The 25,928-nt window shown below is 35.6% G+C and overlaps 1 protein-coding gene across 4 annotated transcripts in view; it reads right to left on the bottom strand.

Moving 5' to 3' along the window:
• WDR37 (WD repeat domain 37) overlaps window positions 1–25,928 on the bottom strand; it is a 46,504-nt gene that overhangs the window by 9,638 nt on the left and 10,938 nt on the right. For all 4 annotated transcript variants that reach the window (XM_032236728.1, XM_032236727.1, XM_032236730.1 and 1 more), the window contains 9 exons: window positions 24,378–24,474; window positions 22,833–22,928; window positions 22,621–22,685; window positions 15,927–16,062; window positions 15,683–15,754; window positions 14,865–14,909; window positions 14,391–14,467; window positions 10,473–10,710; window positions 8,005–8,146 (listed from right to left, as the gene is read on the bottom strand). In XM_032236728.1, the coding sequence (XP_032092619.1) occupies window positions 8,005–8,146; window positions 10,473–10,710; window positions 14,391–14,467; window positions 14,865–14,909; window positions 15,683–15,754; window positions 15,927–16,062; window positions 22,621–22,685; window positions 22,833–22,928; window positions 24,378–24,474 (968 nt within the window). The remainder of the gene's footprint in view (window positions 1–8,004; window positions 8,147–10,472; window positions 10,711–14,390; window positions 14,468–14,864; window positions 14,910–15,682; window positions 15,755–15,926; window positions 16,063–22,620; window positions 22,686–22,832; window positions 22,929–24,377; window positions 24,475–25,928) is intronic.

The following is a 25,928-nucleotide window of genomic DNA, read 5'->3' as shown; positions in this document are numbered from 1 at the left end:
AAAAGTTAAATGAACAAAATATGGATTATTTTCCTCCAGTCGTGTACAGCAGGTGCACAATCAGTCAATTAATATTTTGGCTCTGTTTAAAATTCTAAGTTCAGCCTTTGGAGCCCTAAATGAGTTGAAGCCAAACCTTCAAAAACAGAGAAGGAACCTGAAGGATAATGTAAAGTTTAAAAAATACATATTCAAAATGGAAATTAAACATATGACCAAATGGCGGAAATGGAAAATAGAAATGGCAAAATGTTACCAATATTAAGAAACACTAAAATAGGAAGCAAATCAAACTATTTCAGTATTTCTTGAAAGAAAACGCAAACAGTGGCAAAGGAAAAACTGACATGGGGCAGATGACAGAGAGACTGTACAAGGAAAATTAACTACTAAGCCCTCCGACTGAGATCAATACAAAGCATTAAACCAACCGAAACTGCAATTAGATAGCATTTAATTTAACAGCATGTGGCACTAAATAGCCTTTATTTTTTTATTATACACATAGAGACGTACCCCCACATAGAGGCTATTAATTCTCCATCATGAACAATCCACCATTGAGAATTACAGACTGTACTCTATCATGAGGTCCAGTGAGGTTGGTAGACCATTATTCCCCCAATGAGAGAGGAATTAGCCCAAAGTCATCTAACTGACCTCGTACCCAAGTGAGAAATTAGGACTTGGGTCTCTCATCCCCAGTCCAGCACCTTAACTATTACTTTACACTAGCTATAGCTAGTTATAGTTATAGACCCAGGCCCTGATAAAAAATATAGATAGAAAATTTTTTAAAAATCAGATAAAAATAAAAAATTGTTCATACAAGACAAAGCTCTGAAAAATACTGGCAGAATATAGAGCAGCCATGAATTACATTTTTCAGAGAGTGATGCTCTTTCTGAAGGGCTGAATTCAAGATAGTTTAAAGATAAAACATGTTGGAAGAAAGAAAGAAAACAGGAATCTGCAAGGGGACCATCAACCATGATAACAAAGCAGGAGATCAAACAGTTAAAACCAGCAACAGTCTTTCTGATAACTTAGTGGCATGCATCATATCTCAATTTAAATTTATTATATTGATATAAATATACATAGAAACCTGCTTATGCCAATGCTATGCAAATAAAATAAAATTGCATTACAGAATGCTCTTTGCCTTTTGCAAAAGATTTTAAATGTTTATTTATGTTCTGCCTTTATTATTTTTATAACTAATTAAAGGTGACAAACATACCCAATAATTAGGAGATTATACATTCCATATTTTTTCTGGCAATCTACGAAAGGATGTGGCTACACCAAAATTATTTCTAAAAAGCTGAAATTAACAGTCATATTTGATATCTATCATAAATATTGGCTCACAATGCTCTTATTTTAAATGTTGGTGAATTGTCATTTACAAATATTTCCGCTGGGGAGGGAGAGATTAAAATCTAAAGTCATTTTGCAAAATATTTTTCATAAATATTTTCATCAAAATCCCCAGCTCATGAAAGAAAGATCTTTAAAAAAAAACAAATAAAAGAATAGTTTATTAATCTATTGCAAGAAGCCAAGACCTTCTTAAAGATTACTTCCAATCTAACAACAGATGTGACACAAGTTCTTCTGACAGAAATTGAGACCAAGATTGATTTGTTGTTGTTGTTGTTGTTTATAATTTAGACTATACATACACTTATGTATCATATGTTCAGGAACAAGGAGAAACTGATTCTCCATACATCTTATTGCTGCCCACAATTGAGATTGTTTAAAAATATTGTCAATAACCAGAAGTTCATATTATTACAAATGTGATTTGCATTGTACGGTTATCACACTATTTCACTAATATCTTCAATATTCTCCAATTCATACATCAAGCTTACCCTAAAACATACTTGCTTATTTTTAAAGTTTTGCTATCTTCCCACTTTGATAAGTAGATTGATAAACAGATAAAGGGGGTCATACAATTTTATAAATAAGTGCATTTATTTCACAAAGCATGAAAAATTCTCATGGATCATTTACCAACTACATAAACGCATCTGAAACAATCCCTTAATGACCACATTTAATTAAGCAAAGCCTGCGAATTTAAATCCTCCAGAAATGATACTTCACAGCACAGCATTAAGAGAGCCTGGTATTAATTTTTAAAAAAATGTATTGTGGGTTTTTTGTTCCAATTTAATGCAACTTTCAACTACTATAATTTGCGGCTTTGACATTAGGCTATTACATAATTGCTCCAGTGACAAACAATACAGGAGTGAGGCCAGCACTTTTAACTTATCCACCAAATTGAGGTGTAAACACCAAGTTAATGGAAAGCAGGAGGTTAAATAGAGTATTCAGTTAATACATTTGCCACTTCTTTGGAGCTTTAATGATGAAAAATACTGTTCAAAGTGCACTTGAATCTGAAAAGTTTAACGAAGTATGGAAGCGAAGGTTGTTCAACATTTCCCCTCTATTTTTCTCTCAATGGATGCTGGATTTCTTATGCAGTTGTAGCCAACTTAAAACTGTGGTTAACATCTCTTCAACTAAATTAATGAAAAATGTCAACAAGAGATCATTAGGCTCTATGTTAATGGAATGCTAAAAGGCATTAGGCTTTTAATAACTCAACAATGGATGACAGGTATCTTTGGGCATAAAAAAAAGTTGGCAAAGAGATATTATTCATAAGACACCCTGATATGGTGGGTTCCCCAAAGGGAGTTTGGTGTGCTACTACCATTCCGGAAAAACTTCAGACTCTGCCAAACCCCAGCAAAACTCATTTATCTTGTCGTAGGAAGCACCAGAGCATGTACTTCCAGCTGACAGAGTGGCATTCTCTCACCACACACCACTGCCTGAACTGGAATATCCTGCTCCCTCTGTGGGTCTCAATCAACAGAAAGACTGTAATGCTAGCACTCCTCATTAGGACTAACAGCTGTCTCCCCAGTCACACAGAGACACAAAACTGTTTTGCATAACAATCTGCTGAAATTTCACACTGGGGCTGGTTAGGAGGAGGTGGGGGCAGAAAATATGAGGCAGAAAATGCTGGACCATGAAATGGTGATGCAGAGTGCGGCTTGGAACAGCTTTGGGGGGAAAATTAACACTGTGGTGTCCATTTCACTCACACAGCATGACATTTTAGACAGAGTTAAGAGCTTTTTTTAAACACACATACACATATACCTTTTTTATATATATAAAAGGGCCAACTTCCAGGAAGCAGTGAAAAATAAATGTTCTAACTTGTATGTTTTATCTATTTATTTATCCAATTTGGAACCTGCCCATCTTCCTTTAGGTGGTGTACAATTAAAACATAAAAACCATATAAATATTATATTCCAGTTGGATGAAGTTAAAACAAGAATAAAATATTTAAAGTTAAAAAGGGGGAGATTGGGGGGGGGGGGGGTCTTGATTCATTTAATCATTCATTCCAATACATACTTGCATAGTATCAGAAGCCATGAATGCTTGGATTTTCCAGTCAACAATATAATTATCTTTAAAATGTTATGGGCTTTTTACATGGTGCAACATTTGCGGATGACAAACACTAAAAATGTGTTACTCGGATATATGTAATATTTATTTCTAAGAACTACATTATGCAGCAATAGTACTACTGTTTTCAACACTCTCAAGATTCATTAGGAATATTTATAACACTTACATGTCATACAAAGAACACAAATATCCTGTATACGAAGTTAACTATTGGTGTGGCTTTAAGTGGGGATAAAAAGCAAAACTACCACCAATGAAATTGAAGCTTTCTTCTATACACTACTAATTCAAGATATTAGAGCAAAAAAGTCAGTATTTTTAAACAATTTTTAAAAATATGAATCAACATTGATATTGATGCTGAGATATTTAGAAAAACTGGGAGCTTGCTAACATATGACAATATTCAGTATAGGAGAAAGGTTTACTATCTTTTCAGCAAAAAAAATTAACTCCAATTATCCCTTCATTTTTTGATTAGTATCTATCATTTTAAGGTAACTGTTTCTTTCTCTCATCTGGAAGTCTTCATTAATTTGAGGTTACATAATATAGACGTTTTTCAAAAAGAAGATTGAAGCCAGTCAAATCATTATTTTTGCAAATTTAATTTCAGTTACTTAAAAGTTGCAGTTCAGTTCTCTGAAATAAAAATAGAAAATGAGGACACCAGTCTCATATCTTTGGATTAGAAATGAGTTTGGAAGTATTTCCTTCCATTTACATATGAAATTCCCTGTTCACAAGCATCAAGGTGTGATTTCTACAAGTCCTGCCTCAGAAAAAAGTCTTTTTCTGAAATTATGATGATATGCCACCTTTAATATATAATGATCTGCAATGTAACAAACACTGAATTATCCTTAGATTCACTGATAATAACCACAATGCATTCAAGCCATTTTAAATAATCATAAAAAGGAAAAATAAAATCCTGTGCCAGATAAAATGAAACTGAAAAAACAAACAGAGCCTGAGTTTAATCCTTGAGACATTCAAAGTCGGCAGTAGTGGAATTTGAAGCAATTATAATAGTTAAAATGGATATTGGATAGACTGATGAAAAATAGGGCTACTAGTAGTTACCAATTATTATAACCATAAATTCCACAATATCAGTTGCTGGAAACATCAGTGGGGCAGCATTACTCAACCCATGTCCTGATAGTGGTACAATCCCTACCGATTAGTTTCTAAGAAAAAAGGAACTGAGTTGAATAGATTTTTGGTTTCTTTCCCCATAGTTCTAATATTTTTGCACATAACTTGCCTTAATCTTCATACAAAATCCTGTGACCTATTCAAGTCTCACTTTTCTGCCCCACTGATCAGGTGCCTTCCTCTTCTCCAAAATGCTTGTTGAAAATAATAACTGAAAAATTGATACTGAATTACAGATAGTCCTCCACTTACAACCATTCATTTATAATATAGCCTTTATTATCATTGTACAAAATAAATACAACGAAATTGGTTTTAACCCAATGGGGCAATTTATGACAACAAATACAAACAACATAAATAGTATAAAGAATAATCCCTATGCAAGTAATTAGGGGAAAAGAAAAAAGAAAAGAAAAGAAAAACTAGTCACATGTTTCCGTGTGTGTTTGGAATGATTGGGGTTGTGTTTAAGAGTCTGACAGCCTAAGGATAGAAACTATTTTTAAACCTATTTGTTTGGCTGGCTATGCTTCAATGTCTTCTGCCCAATGGTAGAAGTGCGAAGAGACACTGACCAGGGTGTGAATCATCTCTAAGTATCTTCCTTACTCTGCTAAAGCAGCGAGACCTGGAGATGTCATCCAGTGGTGTTAGAGGGCAACCAATGGTTTCTTGTACCGAATCAATCACTCTCTGTAGTGCCTTCCTATCCACCGCAGTTAAACCAGTGTACCATACTATAATGCAGTATGTGAGGACGCTTTCTATCATGGACCTATAGAAAGAGGTCATCAGCCATTATTCCACCTGATTTTTCTGCAGGACTCTAAGGAAATGAAGTCTCTGTTGGGACTTTCCAATCACCAGGGATGTGTTGTTCTTCCATGTGAGATCTTGACTAATAAACACTCCCAAGAATTTAAAGGAGGAAACCCTCTCCACACGGTCCCTTTCGATATACAGTTCCTCTCTGTGCTTCTAGCACCATCTCCTTTGTCTTACTAGTATTTAGATGCAAGTTGTTTTTTGAGCACCACCCGGATACCTTCTAGACTTCTTCCCTGTATGCTGATTTGTCCCCTCCAGTTATGACACCCAGCACCGTTGTGTCGTCTGCAAACTGTATTATGATGTTGGATGGATCAGAGGATATGCAGTCATGTGTACACACCGAGTAGAGGTTTAGTGACCATTTCAAGTTCCAACAGCATTTTAAAAAGTTACTTACAACCAATCTCTGCATTTACAACCGTCATGGCATCTCTGGGGTCAATGTGATCAAAACTCGGGCACTTGGCACTCGGCATGTATTTATGACCATTGCCATGTGCCAGGGTCATATGATCACCATTTGCAACCTTCCCAACTGGCGTCTAATAAGCAAAGTCAATGGGAGAGATCCCAATTTGCTTAACTACCTCATGATTCACTTAACAATTGCAGTGTAATTCACTTTACAACTGTGGCAAAAAAGATTACAATAGGTATATGACTTACTTAACAACCATCTTTCTTTGCAACAGAAATTCTGGCCCAAATTGTAGTTGTAAATCGAGGACTATCTCTAGGCCAAGGACACTGACTGTAGTCACTGGCTGTGGTGCATTTTTTCCAAGCTCCCTAATGATGCTACAATTGAAGCTGACACCTCTGGTTGCAAAGCAACACTGTATCATTAAGCCTACACAACAGCTTTATTAGAGCAAATTAATTCTGAGCATTATGTATATTCAATTAATATCACATGAAAGTTCATTACCATCACCATCTGATATAAAGTCACCACATCCCACAGAAGAAAATGTGCTTATTTCTCATTGCTGGGGTTTTCTTTTTTCTTTTCCTCGAAGACATAACTTTAAATCAATGCACTCCTACTGAAATATGCTCATAAAACTTTAAAAACAAAACTCAACAAAGTCAATGATTAAGCATGGCATTCCTCACAGAAACTATAAAGGACTGAACATAGAAAGAAGAATTTCTCATTTTGAGTTTCAAAACAGGATTAAGGTGCCATCTGCTGGAGGGGAAAAATCAATGCCCAAAAAATTGTTTGTGGGTTTTACTACATTTCAGCTTTAAATTTACATCTTGTGATTTAAAAATGTGCTGACCACTTGTCCAAGGAAAGAACAAGCCATTCTATTTTTTTACAGAACAAAAAATCTAGAAAGATTTGATTTTTTCCCTTTTCATGAGAATAATAGAGAACCAGCTATACAATGTCTTCCACATGTATCAAAGGGTACATCTTAATCCAGCCTTTCTAGATACACATTCTCTACAAATAAAACCAGTAGATTAATATGATATTCTCTAGGTCTTTCAAATCAATAAGCATTCTTTGCCATTTAAAAGTTAAGTTCCCAAATTTTAAAAGAAATTGTTTTATAAAATCAATGAAACTAACTATAATCAGACAATGCCGATTTCAATGCACTGTTAGAGACATTAAAAAGAGAAATCTATGTTCTTTGTCACATTTTAATGCCAATAACAAAGCTATTACTTGACCTTGAATTCTTTCCATAAAGAAACTGAGAATACTTCCCCAGACTTCCTATAAAAAAATTAATAACTGAATAGGTGCTTCTGCATTTGCTTCAAGACAAGAACTCCTTGAACAAGAAACATGACATTAGGAAAAGTAACCATTCACATGTTTGGCTTCATGGCACTGCCAAAGATAACAAAACTGACATCAACTCTTCATGATTTCTATCAATAGAAAGTAGCATACAAATAGATCATTATAGTAAAAATGAAAGATTCTTGATCTTTTTGACACAAAATTGATTTAAGTATTGACGTATTAATTACATTAATTAGTATAATTGGTATTTTATCTATAAAAGTAAATTGTTAAGATGTACAAAGGCAAACAGGTAAACAAACAAATGCCCATGAATCAAGGGAAATAAAAATATATCAAAATATACAATAAAAAGATTACTGAATAACTAAAAGGAGGTCCACATACCAAAAAGAATGTTGGAACAGTCATAAGCGGTATATTCCATGATAAAACACAAAGCAACATTTAATCTGGATTCCTGTTTATTTAATTCTATCCTCATTTTTCTGTTTTATTTGCTGATCAAAGTAATAAAATTGATCTATACGGAGACATAATATTTTAAGAGGAAATACCTGAAAATGTATGCAACCTTTCATGATTGAACTGGATGTAACTTACTTCTCCTCAGCATTTATTAAAGCTTTAATTAGGCCACCAAACAGGAAAAAGAAGACTTAGACTAATTACAATTACAATTCCCATTTTTAAAAAAATTCTAGGACAAAGCTGTCACTTACTCTGTATGGCCTTGAAAGACATTCACAGAGTGAATCGAAGGGTCTCTGAAATCCCATAGACGGAAGGTTGTGTCACGCGATGAAGTTACCACAAGGCGCTGGGTGGGGTGAGTGCAACAGTGTGTAAGTTCTTGGTCATGTCCTAAAACCACAAAGCAAAACATTATGAACTTTGAAAAGGCCGGACCTGCCTACAAAAAATGGGAATGAAGAATATCAGAGAAACAATTATGTTCCGATGGTTACCAAAATGTTCTTGGCAAAACAAGTTTGCCCAAGACAGATTAAAATTCTGTCGCAATCTTACTTGTTTCCTATTGGAACAATGTGAATGGAATTCCACATTTCATCTAAATACAGACATTTTAAAAAAATGTAAGGGAACAAACTTCTGTCACTCTTGTACTGATGTGACTTATGAACATGATGGATATTCGGGGGGGGGGGGGGGAATTGAGTACCTATCTGAAAATCGCTTCTTGTATGTTTTCAGAAACACATAATGCAGCCTGCTATCTGTAGATATTACATACTGTATCTGTGACAATAGCAAAAGCATTTTTGCATATTAGATCAGCTACCAAATTTGCCTCTGTAAAGAAAGTTTCAGACACTAATATTAAACAACTTTTGAGTTCTATGAAGTTTAATTTGGGGTTGTTAAAACTACTGCTTATAAAGTTATAGTTATAGTGACATATAATTATATAACTTATAGCAAATCTAAAGTACAGCAATTAGTCCTTGTTTTATTTTAGGATTACAAAATCATAATGTTGCAACATTTGTGTGTCAACTAATTTTTCTTTTAGGATATCCAGTTGCAATCATATGATCTACCAATAAACTATCAGAAAATGATAAACTTGTCACCAGTAAAAACACACTAGCTCTATCTATCATATCAAGGTTTGAAAACAAGGAATAGTTTAAGATTATAGCTATGGCTATGAAGTCTTCAAATATCTTAATGGGCATATACACTTTTTTTTCCTGGTGTCTAGATTTTTCCTAACTCATTTTTATGGTATAAAAATTGGTAGTGCAGTCTCCATCAGTTTGAGCCAGAGTGCTGGAAAGCAGGAATATTTGGCTCTAGAAAAGGTTAGTTTGCATTTTTTTCCAAAAAGAAATTAACTTCCTGACCCTGAAATTCTGTTCTACAAGTTGCATTAATACCTTATCTAGCACATACAGTACCTCCAGATTAAGTGTAATTGGTAGACCGAAAAGTTACCAATCTCTGTTCTAGATGATAGAGTTGAACTTCCAGCAACTGAGGAAGCATAGTTAATAGTAAAAGATGCTAGAAATTGTAATTTAGGCACATCATTTTTTTCCATTCCTGGTTTAGGAAAGCTATCTACAGTAGAAGAATACTTGGGAAACCATATAATCTGAACAAGAAAACTACCTAGAAAACTACCAACACTTCAAGGAGCAAAAGTAACCCTAAAAACTCCATACCATCACCAATCCACAGAAAATCAATTGCTAAGATAGATATTGCTAAAACCTGTAAAATCATTTTTGAAACTGCTTGATTTAGAGCATGAATCAAAAACATCCAACTTCTCTACAAACATAAATGTTGGCATCAATTGTGCTTTACTTCCTTAATCATAAAACAAATGAGCTGCAATTTCACTGTATTCTTTTATTGAACCAAATTTTAACAAGGACAATTACGCAGAATCTTTTTTTAATCAGGCAGATATTTTTGCACTTTTACATCTAGTGAAGAGAAAAATCAGATTGCTCCCTGCAATGATAAAGCCAGTGTCACTAAAATTATGTATCAACTATAGAGGAATAACTATATAATTATAAGGATTGGAAATAACAACACTACCCCATATTAATGCCAATTTTTATTCCTGCTTTGTAAGAAAAATCCACTCAAAAATTTATATAAATTTACAATATATATAAATAAAACAGTGAAGTTACCATTGCTATTTCATGTAGCCTCACATAATACATAGGTGTACACACACACACACACACACACACACACATCGAAAGTTTATATTCTTAGGATTTCCTGGTGGTGGTCCATACAAGTGACAACCAGATCTAACCCTGCTTAGCTTTCCCTCTGCAACAAAAGGCAGTCCAATGCTACCACCTGCTGAGACTGTACAAGGGAAGTTATTAAAACTTGAAGAAAAGAAATACCTAATAAATATGTAAAGCCTTGAAAATGTAGTATTTTTCTCTTTGAAGTTTTCTTGTTCAGATTATATGGTTTCCCAAGTATCCAAGATAAGAAGAATGACTGACTTCAAAGAAGCGGCAAAATGACATATAACATCTTGGAAGTTCACAATTGTCATAAATGTTGGGATTCAGCCTTCCTTGCTATCAAAGAAAAGTTTGCACTACAGAAAAGTAGAGGATCAACAATCAGCCAATAAGGGGGGGGGGGGGAGAGAGATGGAGATAAAACTCCCCCCCAAAAAAGATACCTGTCAGAGAGTGCACAAGTTCAGATGTCTCTACATCATACAAGTTGGCTGTCCTGTCCCATGAAGCGGTCACTGCTTGCTTTCCTCCAACCAGCCAATCAGCTGCTATGACAACACCCTGATGGCTTTTTAGGGAAGTCAAAGGAACTCGGATGGTGGGACAATCACTTGAGCCATCTCCATCTCCATCGGGTTCATCTTTATCAGAGAACTCAACTTCATCTTCACCGGACATTTGCTGTTAATTTTGAAAATATTTAATTTGCATGAAATTTGCCACAATAGATGGGTTGAGAAGAACTTAAAAGTGCTTGGGATAATATGAGACACGGAAAGACAAACTGTTGAAGACTCTAAAGAGACATAAGTTTAATAGAGAATACTGTGTATAAATACTTGGGAACAGAAAACACAGAAAGGAATATTTATTATTAGATGAATTTTGCAAACAAAATGCTATTTCATTTACCTATTATTTGCTATCAGGATGCTATTCTTCCAATTCTAAACTATTTTGGTCCTTTGGGACATCTGAAGTACATGGATAAAAACACTTTTTCTAAATAATCCCAAGGAGATTTCCTTTAAAGCATTTATAAAGCTTTGGTTCAACAAGCCACCCTATAGTCATGCTCTACATTTGAATGGCAATTGGCAAATCTACCAGTGTTTCAAGAAAATTGATGAGGTCAGCTCTCCCAAGAAACAATATAATTGCTATAAATACTAAAAGTATGATTTCATAATTTTATGAAGTGTCACATATTAATTTCCACTGATGCTACGTTTGTCATGATTTCAGAATGTTATGCCCGTATGTTGCCAGACCACTATTTGTTAAATAAGGCATTCAACAACGCACCAATTACCGTATTTTTTAGAGTATAAGAGGCACCTTTTTCCCTCAAAAAAGAGGCTGAAAATTTGGGTGCATCTTATACATTGAATACAGCATTTTTTGCCTCCCGAAGCCCCGCCCCTTCACCAAAATGGCTGTGCATACCCTTAGGAAGGCTTTCAGACAGCTCCTGGGGGCTGGGGAGGGCAGAAATGAGCAAAAAATGGGCCATTTCTGCCCCCGCCAACCCCCAGCAGCACTCTATAAGCCTCCATAAGACTATGCATGCATTTTTTGGCAAAACAGGCTGTATTTTGCTTGTTTTTGCCCCCCCCCCAAGAGCATTTTGCAAGTTCCCCCAAGGCTATTCTTCTTTTTTTTAAAAACGGGCCCGTTTTTGCGCAAAACGGGTCATTTTTGGGAGGTTTGCAGAGTGCAAAAACTTTTTTTTAACTGATTGATGAGAATTACATTGATCAAGTACTATGCCAGCAGAAACAAAGTCTTAGGTCAGCAGTCCTCAACCTGTGGGTCGCGACCCCTTTTGAGGTAGAACAACCTTTTCACAGGGGTCGCCGAGGAGCCTCGCACAGAGAGGCTGGCGAGAAGCCGGCTCGAAGGGAAGAGCGGCTTGGGTTCTCCATGCGGCGGAAGGAGAGGTGTGTGTGGGAGGGGGGGGAGTAGGAGCGGGAATGGAGGCGAGGAGGGGAAAAAGAGTGACTTGTGCAGCACAGAGGATGCTGGAAAAGCAGATTGCTCAGAGTGATGGAAGTTGATGAGCAGAGCTACGGAAGCCAAGAGATACCATTTCTGAGGCGTAAAACAAAGCGGGGAAAATAAAATAAAATAAAGGAACATGGGATGCGCGTATGCTGAGATTCCCTATTAAGACTGTTACCCATGCTTAGCTGTCCTGCGGCTCCCTGCTGACCCAATCGCGCAATCTGCTCTCCGCCCCAAGAAGGCACGAGCCTCTCACCTGATTTTGCGATTCCGCGTCCTTTGTAGGCAACTCAATGTCAGGAAGAGCTCCAGTCCTTTTCTTGTGTTTATCTCTTGCGTGCACGGACGTAAGCAAAATACCCTCCTGGGCCAGGATCAAGGAGGAGGGGACAATGACTCTCCTCCCGCTGTCGCCACTGTGCAATGAGGTGAGTAACTGGGTATGCAGCGCAGGAGACTCCTCAGCGCCAGACTCAGGTAAGCGTGAGCCATGGTCCCCTTCGTGTTGGCTCAGGAAGGAGGAGAATGGGGAGGAGCAGCTGGTTGAGTGCAGGGAGGGAAGAGCTCCAATTCTCCTGTTCTGCACAGGGCTCTCCTTGCGCAGGGCTCTGGAACTCTTCCCTCTCTACATCCAGAGACGGCTGCTCCGGCTCTTTCCTGAGTCAACACGAAAGGGACCAACCTGAGTCTGGCGCTGAGGAGTCTCCTGCGCAGCGCAGCCAGCTACTCACTTCTGAGTGGCGGCAACGAAAGGAGTTGCTGTCCCTGCCGCCGTGATCCTGGCCCAGGAGGGTATTTTGCTTGCATGCGCAAGAAAGAGATGAAAGAGAAAAGGTGAGAAAGATATAGATAGATAGATAGATAGATAGATAGATAGATAGATAGATAGATAGATAGATAGATAGATAGATAGATAGATAGATAGAATGTGAGAGAGGGAAGAGGGGGAAACAAATCGGGGGAAAGGGAAAAAAAAAGAAAGAAAGAAACTAACTTTCTCAGACCTATGATGAAAGCAATGGCAAGCTAGATCTCTTGCCAAGAAAACTGTAGTTTGCCAGAGGCACAAATTGGAAGCCAAGGCTGATTTTTTTAAAAAGAAAATAGCAGAGATGGCAAAAAAATGCATCTGAAAATAAGATTATTTATAATTTTGGATAACATATTATATTGTCAAACTCAAAAGAAATCAAAATATATATCCTATTGCTGTTAGTACAAGCTTGCCAGCTTCTATCAATTTAGAGTTCACTATGAAAAGATTACAGAGAAGCAATTTCCTACAATTAATAGCTTTATTTTGGATTTGCTATTGTATTCAATGAGAAAGAAAGAAAATGAAAGAGGGAAAGGGAAGGAAAGAAAGAAAGGAAGGAAGAAGAGAAAGGGAGAGGAAAAATTGAGAGAAACAGAAATGAGAGGGAGGGGGAGAGAAGAGAGAGGGACCCTATGCCCACAGAAAACACTGAGCCATGAAACCTTGGTAGGCATGTCTGGGGGGGGGGGATGTCATGTGACTGGATGGGAGTGATGTTGAGTTGGCCACACCCACCCAGGTTTTGTGGCTCCTGGTGTTACATAGTAGCAACGAAAATAATTTTATGGTTGGGGGTCACAACAACATGAGGAACTGTATTAAAGGGTCACGGCATTAGGAAGGTTGAGAACCACTGTCTTAGGTGCTGCAGATTGTCAGCAATTTCCTTCTCCAACACTTTGATAAATACACCTGGAAACATCTACCTACCTACCTACTCTCTCTCTCCCTACCTACCTACTGTATTTCTTTATTTTTTCTTTCTCTCTATTTCTCTCTCTCTCTAGCCCTTTATCTACATACCTACCTACTCTTTCTCTCCCTACCTACCTACTGTACTTCTCTATCTCTCTCTCTCTATTTCTGCCTCTCTCTGTATCCCTTTATCTACCTACCTACCTACCTATTCTCTCTCTCTCCCTACCTACCTACTGTATTTCTCTCTCTTTCTCTCCCTCTCTATCCCTCTATCTACCTACCTACTTTTTTTAAAAAATTGCCTCTTCAAAACCTTGGTGCGTCTTATTCTCCGGTGCGTCTTATACTCTGAAAAATACGGTATATAAATCAGGGATGTCAAACTCGCGGTGCCATGTTGTTGTCATTTAATGTATCATAACTTTTTCCCCTCCGCTAAACTGGGGGTGGGCATAACCAGCGCATGTCACATCCAGCCTATGGGCCACAAGTTTTACATCCCTGATATGAATGAAATTGGGGGGAGAGGGGGGAGTGCATTTTTCTCTAAAACTAATTTCCATCTGCAGAGATAAACACTACATTAAAAACCCCAAAAGTCACACTAGAAATCATAACTTACATTGCAATCTGTGGTAGGTTGAGGAGTGGGCAACTGCACCATATATCTCCAAATATGAGCTGTCTGATCTCCTGAAGCTGTAGAACAAAATTAACACTCTCTGAACAGCTATTTTGATTTTAATTCTCCGAAGCAGGAGAGGAGTGGAAGCAAGCAATATGTATAAGTGATCTTTCCTCTTTCCTAATTGCTTTCTTTTCTAATATATAAGCCCTCTTAAATTATTACAATGTACACACAGGCTAGTCTTTAAAGCCGTCCTGCAGGCTTTTCCAATCTGGAAATATAAATATTGAACAGAAAGAATGAACATCTCTCGTTCATTGAAAGAAACTTGAATGGATTTTCCACAATACCAAAATCCCAGGTGCACTATAAACCTATTCCCACTTAATCTGAAATAAATTAGGAGGTACATTTTTTTCTCAAGTATCGAGTGAACATAATTTATCAGGATAAACACCATTTACATACCTGTAAGAGACACCTGTTCTGTTGGATGAAACTTTATGGAATTTACTGCATTAAAGAAAAAATAAACATACGTTAGAAGAACAAATTTAGAAGAATATCTAATTTTCCTGTTTGAAATTCATCTCTCTACTTATCCTTATTATACAGGAAAAGCTAGGTTTAAAGAAAATCAAGAATGAAGCTATTTTTGAAAGAGGGAATAACAAAATAGAACATAACAACTGAGAGAAAAACCAACTTCATATGGCACCACTGGACAAAATCTCTCAACAGAGGGAATAGTTTACCCGATCCACGAAGAGCTAAGGTTCCTGGGGGAATGATTCCATGCATAAGAACATCGGACAAGAACTTGCTGTGGAATTGAGTACATTATGGAATCATCATTGCACAATCTCTATCAATAAGCTTTTAACAAATATTTTAAAAACTATTATTTGCCCTTCTATTTGGAACAATAAGGTTTTTACATGAATATTTTAAAAATTGGTATTCCTCTTTCTGTCTGAAATGATACATGGCAGAATTCTACTATTTAGTTTTGTAATGTGATGATTTTTTTAAAAGATAGAACTTATCTTATTAATAACTCTCATGTCCAAAAGGTAGCAAACTACTTACTTTTCATGCTTACTGAAATGGGACACCCAAAGGGCACACAGAATGGATAAGGTCCTGCACAAAAATGTTCTTAAACTCTCTACTTAAACTCCTACTGTACACAAATTCCAAGAAGAGTCACTTACTCAATACATATGCAATTATAACAGATAATTTCCCCTCATGGTTCTTATTCACCAACAGTTATTTATTCTTACCTGATCCAGCATGTCCAACATATTTGACAAGACACTTTCCTGTCTCTATGCTCCACAGCAAAGCAGTATGATCTGTGAGAATTTTAAAAAAGAATTGAGGAATTAAAATAATGGATGGATGGATGGATGGATGGATGGATGGATGGATGATCAGAAAATGAAGACTAGACTATGACCTGTTCTAATCTAATCATTAGAAATGCAAAATACAATCTGTGGCTGAAACAATAGATAGGATTATTACCAGCTGATGCTGTCCCAAGCACCACAGGTTGCGTTTTTGTGACACTGACATCCCAAATGCCATCTCGATGACCAATATACTCTTTCACTAGCTGACATATTGCCCTGGATGTTGTTGTTTTGAAACTGGAGACTATCTAAGGAGACAAAAGGCAGGTATCTGATAAGTAGAGAAATTACCCCCAAACTCTTGCAACACATAAAGTAAGAACCATTGAAGCACTACTGTAGCCAAATCAACGGATGCATAAGCTTTAGCATATTCTCTGGAACCAAATTTGTCCTGAATAAAGCTAGGATGCCGTTCTATGTAGGTACAACAGACGAATTTGGCCAGATTGAATCTTTTTCGGATATAATAAAAGCATACAACTTCCGATATGTTTTTTCATATCTTATGATAATACAAGTAATTATAATCTGCAGAGCACTTCTCTTTTTCTTCTATAATATGTTGTATGCACCATACAAGCCAACTTATTAAACGCAGCTAGCTCAAAGGAGTTAGGAGGGAAGAATGAAAAAGATGCGTAAAAATTCAAAGCTCAGAGCCATATGAAGTTGTATTCATATTAACTTGGTTCAGACCAATTCCTTTTGTGTGACATGAAATGTTTTTTTCAAGAAGCAGCACAGAAATAATACAATCAAAATTTTAAAATAATAAGAGAAACATGAAAGCAAGAATGATTTATTTTACTATCTTTAGATAAATAAATGTATCGGGTGGATAGAAGAAAACACTTTCAAGTTGGAACTGCTATATTGGGGGGGGGGGGGAAATCAGCATGGACAAGTAAGCAGCAGTTCACACTCTTAAGTGACACAGCCTGTGTGCAAGGATTAGCAGTGCAGGACTATCAGTTTACTGGATTAGGTAAATGCTGGGTCACTGGACTGGAAGAAGTAAAACAGTAATACTTCTTGGCTGGAGCAAACTAATCTAATACAAGCTACACTAATGTGGCCATCCAAAGTGTTTTTGTGCAATAATTGCATTGTCTGATGGGTAGAAAGGGGATTCCATGAGTGATGCAGTAGCATAATAAGCAGGAATGAAGAACCTCCAGTCAGTAGGGCCTCAAGCAAGGTCTTGCCCTCAGGTTCCTCACTGTTCTCAAGAGCCCTATCTGGCCTACCACGAGTCACTGCCAAAATGGTTTGAGAAAGAACAAGATACTCAGAACACCTTACATCAGAGGTATGGCCACCCCTGGAGGACATGAAATGGTTTCTCATTTCAATCATTCAACTTCCCTTATCAGAAAAAGATGGGTGGAGAAAACTAGTTCTACTCTTGGTCTTTCAATGGCTGCCTTTGTCTTTGCATGTTAACAAGCAACAGCATCAGTTTTATTCCATGCAAAATGTTTTCTTCATTTTGATCCTGATGTGTAATGTTCTCCAGTCCAGATAAGCAAGACTGGGAATACAGCTAACCTTTATATTACATATACATCTTCATCATTTAAGTGTTTGGACGGAAATCATATAAGAACTTTACTATGTCATTAATATGATTTATGCTAAAATCTGCAGCATCTCAACCACATTTACTCAAGCTGCTAGACCAAATTCTGGATCAGCTGCAACCCAGTAATGTACTATTAGTAGGTACTCTCTATATGTTAAATAATACCATCTGTTTGGAGCTATTTGTGTAGGCATCAAGAAATCACTATGAAAATTGTTACTTATGTTATAATTGGGAAGAATGGCTAGATGAGATTAATCAGTGAAGACTCGCTGAACCGGGACAGGGAGTGTAGATTGCTGTTCCAGGACTGCAAAAAGCTGTGTTAGTTATGAAATATGAAATAGTGCGCCCTCTGAAAATCCATGCCACAACATGTGTGCTAAATTGTATCACTATCCCCATTGTATCATATCTTGGAATATCCATTCAAAGTTCTGGAAGAGGAATATATTTCTATTCACTCATAATTTATGACAAATTTTGCTACCATACAGTGTTACAGTTAATATAAAAATAAGGAGGGGGGGGGAGAAATCCAACTGATTTCTTCAAAACTAAACTGTCCTGCTTTCTCAAGGCCGTTGTCAAACTTTCATACTAGTTTTTTGCCATCTGAGCATGAAGCCCAAGTCTACAGTCTGAAATATAGGTAAAACTTTTTGAGACTTTTTTGCCAAACATTGGAGTAAGGAAAACCTTACTATAGATCACAAAACCTATGCATCATAACTCATTTTTGTTGTACGGATTATGTTAAATATCACTAAGCTGGATCTAGCAGACTTCATAGAAAACTGAAGTATGTGGTTGTCTAATATGACAAAATATTCATGTAATTATGAAATATAGAATTCCAAGAATATTTCAATAGCAGTGAAAGATTACAATTGGATACCTTTGCCACATGTACTGTGGCAATTTTTCTTTTAAAAAGATTTAAAAATTATAAAATCAGAATCAACTACATAGTTTTTTAAAAAAATAAAAATAAAAGCCTCATTAAACCAAAATGAGATTAAATTAATAATTAAATTTTAAAAGGTATTATCTGACCATCAAACATAGTAAAACATCTATCAAATTTTGTTATTGAAAATATTCTTAGGAATGTTCAGTGATTAAAAATAAAAAATAAGGCATCGTGTGATTGTGTGTGTGTGTGTGTGTGTTTTCAATTAAAATTTCAGGAGGAAAATAAATAAATTTAAGGACTAGAAAAAGCTGCAACAATATAATTTTCAGCTTTTACCTCTTTATTTATCTTTACAATAATGAAATGAGACCTAGATGGAACTATAATTTAGTTGTTAATGAGAAGAATTGTTTCCAAGCCAGTATAAGCAATAATTACTACAGATGCACTGCAAAAGGAACAGGTTAATTCTTGCAGAACTAGGAAGGGATTAGTATTTGAACCATAGTGTAGCATTAAGCATAAAACTGTCAAGGCAGTATTAAAATTCAATTGAAATTTAATACACATCTTCAAACAAAATGGAGTTATGTAAGAGTAGTGGAACAGTAGAATATATTATCGCAACAGTTCTCACATACCTTATCAGTCTTAATAAGACATAGTGAGGAATAAAATGAATTACCAAACTGTTTTAGTTTCCTCAGGAAATCTTCTGTACCCCTGTAATTGACTGGTCTAATTTTCAGGGGCTACAGTGTTTCCCCCTCTTCCCTTAAAATATCATCTTAAATGTCATTTCATATTTTGAGTTTCCTTTTACTTTTAAAACAATAATGAACATGTCCTTTCATATATCCCAAACAGCAACAGGACAACATCAAAACTTTCTGCTCTACTTCAAAATGTGAATAAAGGGGCCAGTCACTGTTCACCAAGTTATGTTCAGCAAGCAGAGCCAGGGAATCATGCTAATATGCACACTAAACCACTACTATTAAAATTTCGATTTCAGTTCTTAGCTTATATATATAGACAAGAGTTTAAAAATGCCTCATTTTACACTAAAAAATGGGGAGTTTTTTACACTACAAAATGGGTATGTTTCTGCTTTGAAAAAATGTGTCTTATAAATATGTGTTCTTAAGGAAGCCTAACCATGTGATAGTAAGGTCAAGGAGATGTTGTTCAACCAGTTACACATTCTGTTGGCTAACCTCCACGAAGTAAACACATTCTAAGAGCAGTAGATATCCTACTGTGCACAGCGGAAGACAAACTAGACTGTTTCCTGACTAGCAAATGAGACAGTTCCCTCTTCAATTGCTCAAAGTTTTCAAATGCAAATTCACCGTACTTTCTTATAATAATAATCATCCTGCTCACCATTTCAATCTGGCAAATTAATGCAAGAGGAATTTGTACTGTAGACTCCTGTAACAATTACTTGGGCTTTCATTTAATGATTCATGTGTATTTTGATCACAACCATAAGACATGATACTTAAAGAAAGACAAATTTATAGTCCCAAAATGTCAAAAATCTCATTCAAGGAACTTGCAAAAAGAAGAGCAGGCAATCTCTTGGTAACTGAAGGTTGGACTTTTTCATTATCATTATTTATTTTGAGATAGTGAAATCCCCAAGAGCATAACTCAGCATGTTAAAGCCAATATTCTCAGGTTTTCTTGTTAATTTTCAATCATATTTCTCATTTCATTTTTTTTTTAATTTAAAGAACTATGCATATTTATGAGACATTCACCTCTGGGGTTCAGCAGCAAGATTTGGGGATCACAGAAAATAGTGTGTTCAGAAATTACATTTAACCAACCTTTACAGATGCCAATCAGTTTTAAATACAGTTTGCCATGCTGTGTTCCAGGGAAGGAATTATTGTTCCTGAAAACCTCACAAAGCACATAGAATTAGTTATGCAATTCTTGATTCCCAACCCAAACATTTTATTCTTATATTTTGTGAATTTGGTTAACATGGATGGTTTTATTATTATTAATCTTACAGCAATCAATAAATGCTACTATTACTACAAAGCATTAATTTAAACATGTTCACCATACTACAGCAAAAAATTGTTGAAATATTCCTATTTCTGAAACCTTAAAGGAAGCTCATTCTCTTTTATGAACAGTTTAGACAATTTATAGATTTATATTATGACTTGTTAAAGAAACAGACTTAAAGAGGAGCCACAAAGTTCATAATGGAAACTCTTTGCCACCATCAAAGCTTGTAATACAGACCAGGCCATTAGCAGCAAACAAATGTGAACATTTCTTCACCAAAGGACTATTATATGTACAGACACTGCATTATCTTTATTTACGATAACTTAAGCACCCAGATAGCAAAATATATAATGTATGTATTTAAAATAAATGTTTATTTACTGAACATGTACTGGGTCTTGCAAGATTAGGAAATCTGCTCAAGACATTTCTATTTACCTTTGCTTCTGGTTAAGTCATATTATTGTCTTTTGATAGTACTGCTATTCTGCCTGCATGCAGTTTTAGGAAGGGTTATAATTTTCTTTATGTTTTCATTATTCACTGATATTTTTTTAAAATCTATTGTTTTTAACGAAGTACTTTTATAATCAAAACTGAACTGACAGTACAGTAACCAAAAAAAGCAGACGTAATGTGCAGATACAGTGCCAAGGCATAAACTATGCCTATCATAATAAAAACTGTAGCCTATCCAATCTCAGAGACTGATAACAATAAAAACAGTAAACAGGAAACATTCTGTTAACAATTGATATATATACGCAATATTTAAACATGAGCAGTAAAAAGACCTCCAGGTAAAGCACCAATTGATAAATATAATATCCATGAAGAAAAACTGGTTGAAATGAGATTCTGTATGTTCCACCACTCACTACTGTTTAGCTGGGCATGCAAATTGGCACACTGGGAAGCAAAGCAGTTACCCAGGAGTCGCCACCCCATATTTCCCAGCTTCCCACGTTGAATTTGCGAGGTCCACCTGATCTCCCTGGGAAAGAATTTGAGCGCTACATAGCAAGTAAGAAAAGATAGGCATTCAGCACTTGCTTTCAAAGAACAGAAAATTTACAATACACAATATGCATACTTATATATGATCTAGAAACTGAAGATTACTTTTTAATAGATTAAAAAACATTAATAGAGAAAAATGCATTTCCATTGTTTAAGTACATAGTGAAAGTAATACTGCAGAAAGACAAAGGATAAATATGTTTTCTATTAAAAATAACAAATGTGTGCACAACTAATTGTCAGATAGAAACCATTTCAGTTTTTGTAAAAAAAAATACTTGCAGGAAATGTGTGATTAAACTTTGTATATTAGCTTTTATATGTTTTACTCTGTTTTTATATTGTAAAGTTGCCAGGTGTAATTTATGTTGAATCTGGCAGCATAATAACACTATGTATGTATGTATGTATGTATGTATGTATGTATGTATGTATGTATATGTTTATTTGATCTAATGAAAACAGAAAATGTAATGATTCTACAATACTACTTCAGCACAAAGATTACCAGATTAAAAATTGATCAAAATACCCCGAACACCTTCCCCTTGCTATATTTTCCCAATATGGAGTTTTCCAGATGTATTTGGAAGCACACCTCCCAACTTCTTAGAAAATTTCAGGAATTTGAAAAACTTTATCCTACCATACTTAGTGGATACAATTTTGGATTTGTTTATACAGTTTGGATAATTTCCAAGTATGAAGGAGAATACTAGTACATAATCTTCTCTCCTGCATAAATGTAAATTACTTGCAGGTAGTTAAGTAATTTAGTAAACATTTTACAGCTGACACATGCTTGATAATTCTAAGCAAATTAATGACAGTTACAATCAGATGCAACCCAATTTTTGATAAAGGACAAATTAAAATGACTATAAACTAATGAGCAAAATGGATTTAACAACTGAAGTGTCCCATGTTATAATTAACTGCTAAGGAATTTCTCACAATAAAAATAATAACTTTGCATCTTATAAAAAAACTTTTGATGTTTTACTATAAATTTATTTTGTCACTCTATTTTCTATTTTCTTTTCTTAATTATTTATTTACTGAACTATAACTAAAGGACAAGACCATATGGCAATTCAGGGTTAATGTTGTTCACACTAATCTCTGCAATATAATACATCGGGATGGCATCAACTTCAAAGTTCAACCTCATGAAGACAGACAGTAATAAAAAGTAAGTAAAATTAAACTGATAAGTATATTGTGGTTCCATAAAAGGCTTGATATGTTTCATACCTTGCTAGTTGATGCCTTGTAAGTAGTCTTTAATTTCTGAGACAGCTGACTGGTACTATGGCTGGCTGTTGAAACAAATACATTTAAAGGAAGTTTGTTTTGAAACACATTGGATTACCTTACTTGATTGCTAACATCCTTCTAACTGGTTGTCATCCTAAATTATGAAAAACCAACTAAGAGAGGAGTATTTTTCTCAACTCTCTTCTTACCTTTTGTTTTCAGTTGCCCCTTGCTCAATTCTGCTCCATCAATGGCTTGGCCTTCAGCTGCTAAGCGTTCATTAAGTGTATCAATCTCTCTGCGTACTATCAGTAGCACAAAAATTAATGTCAATGCAAAGAAGAATCATTAATCACAATTTTTAAATTACCACATAACCCTTATCTCAAAGGCCATTATGTGCAGGATCATAATTTCATAAACTTTTGTGTTTCTTTCTGTGCCGCAATTATAAAAAATACATAATATGAAAGTAATTAACTCTCTAAATCTTGGATAAAACTCTGACAATGGATCTTAATTCTAAAAATACTGCTTCTAAGAGATTCATGTTGATGCAAATATCAATCAGTAAAACTAAATGAAAATTGAGGAAGGAAAAGTTTGGTATCTCCCTTCCGGATTCAGGAAGCCATTGCTTGCCAAATAACTTGTTTCTGTATGTAATTCCTCTCCAAACTGGAAACAATAAACACAACATATCCAGCATCCAGTCTGGATATCTGCAAACAGAAAGTTATATTAATGAACACAAGTAATGAATTAGAGCCTCTGTAGTTCCTCAACTAGAGGATTTACAAATGTACTAGGATGTTTGTACAATAGATATATTTACATAACACACACAAAAACATACACAATAGTATGATCCCCCAGGCATTCTAAGACCTAGGGAAGGGGAAATAGGCTGTACACACTGGCCCCCAAGACCCTTGGTCTCTGATCTTCACTCCCAAGCCAACAGAATACCGGAAGGGGGAAATCAATATCTGGATGAATATTGACAGGGTCTTCCCCAAGGCTGGAAATCAAATCACATAGGGTTCCTGAGAAAGTTAAAACATGAAAACAAGCTTCCCCTCCAAACTTTCTACCAATGGACAATAGCCTTAGGATGCAATTCATACGATAATACAGAGTAGAACATTCTCTTTTCCATAAGTTCCTGAAGGCAAAATGAGAATAACTTTCATAGATGACTTATTTGAGAAATAAAGTATTCCTAATTACCTTTTCTATGCTATCCCTTAACTGTAGTTGTTATAAAAGCAAAATATAGTTATTATTTAAAGCAGAGGCTCATAATCATTCTTCATTGGAATCCAAAAGTGTAGATTTTTTTTGGTAAAAATGAATTGGCATTATAGTGCTAACATAAAGCTAACATATCTGAATGATTATTCCAGTAAGCTTTGAAATAAGAAGAATCAAATGAATGTGCAATTAAATCTTGTTACGGACATCAATTACAACTAAAATACTCAATGAACAGGATTATGGGAATTTTAGGCTAAATGAGCCAACGTGCACCAAACTATCTGTCCTGGGATTAATCAACATTAGTACTAGAAATCTCAACTAAGAATGTAGGCTTTTATTTCAGATAACCTAGACATTTTAACTAACCATTCAGAGTTAACATGTGATTGACTGGGAATGGAGATCCAGAATTACAGTTTTGCATCTAGCATCTTTCATCAGCATCTTATTCCAATTTAATATTTTCCCCCAAAATTGCAAAAACATAAACTCACATTCAAGATTCTCAATGTAGAGGTTCTCAAACTCTCTTTCTATTTGACCAAAAAGTTCCAGAAGTGTATTTCTAATGGACGATGGTAGCTTTGAATCCTAGGAAAAACAAAAATATCACAGTTAAGGCAGAATTTTCCAGGAGTTTGTTCTTTTTGTGTAACTGGCCCCTTATGTAAAGCCTCCTATTTCCATTATCCCAAAGCACAGATTTCAAACCATCCTTCCATCCACTTTTCTCAAACCATACTTTTGCCACATAATGGACCTGTACAAAGTTATGATTGAAGAAAGGGCAATTACATGAATAATGGGTCTATAAACAAAGCCTTATTCAGGGGACACGGACACACGGACACACACACGCAAGACTTCAGTAAACCTACAAAGGAGCAGAAATAGATTTTATATACAATGATGAAATATATCCATCTCAGACAAAAGAGAACAATCCATATGACTCAAAAGTGGCAAATTTCTCATGTTTATATCAGTAGGTTCTACCTTTAATATCACATAATGGTTAAGTTACTGTTGGTGAACAACCGTCCCACTTGGGAGAGCGAGAAATTAATCTGGCTGTTACTTAAACACAAGAGGGCAAGTTCTGACCTCCCAGTTTTCAATGTATTTGAGAATTAACTAGCCTTTCTCAGGTGAAAGCTGCCAGTCTGAGGAGATTCCTGTCAAATAGGCATAGAACAATAAAGTTGCTAGTTGAGCTCTACATAGAACAATAAAGTTGCTAGTTGAGCTCAGTCAAGGGACTGGTTGTTCACATCTGATAGTTTACTTCTTTTAAAACTTTGAAATTTTAAATCAATAATGGTGCACAAAGGCATTCTAACAATGATTAATCCTTGGCAATACTATTTCTCCTTCAGTTCAATAGCAATAGCATTTAGACTTGTATACCACTTCACAGTGCTTTACAGCCCTCTCTAAGTGGTTTACAGAGTCAGCATATTGCCCACAACAATCTGGATCCTCATTTTACCCACCTCAGAAGGATGGAAAGCTGAGTCAACCTTGAGCCTGGTGAGAATTGAACTGCCAAATTGCAGACAGCCGGCAGTCAGCAGAAGTAGCCTGCAGTACTGCACTCTAACCGCTGTGCCACCATGGCTCATAATAACATACCAGATATAACAAGAGTAGCAAATCAGTATCCCTTAGTTCAATCCTACAGCAAAGATGAAATTTTACCAAGAGTTTGGTTGCATATTTGCTGTCGATTCAAAACTGAAAGATGATTTAATTTTTAAAATGATGTTTGAAATATAAATGTTCAAATAAACTTCCCTAAAGCAAACTTGCAGGAAAATGCTATGTATGCTGAAACATCATATACATTGAAGGGCAAAAAATAAAAGACTGAGATAATAGAACTCAAGCCACTTCCCAAAACAAACCAGCTCACATCTACAGAACTGAACTGAATCAGACTTCAGGATGTGTTATCTATCTTCTACAATTTGAATTCATAGTACAGTCAGAAAATGAATTACATACAGGTAATCCTCGACATACAACTGTTCATTTAGAGACTGTTT

Source organism: Thamnophis elegans, chromosome Z (assembly GCF_009769535.1).
Source record: "Thamnophis elegans isolate rThaEle1 chromosome Z, rThaEle1.pri, whole genome shotgun sequence".
NCBI classification, from domain to species: Eukaryota; Metazoa; Chordata; class Lepidosauria; order Squamata; family Colubridae; genus Thamnophis; species Thamnophis elegans.
This window is presented reverse-complemented; position numbering and strand designations above follow the sequence as displayed.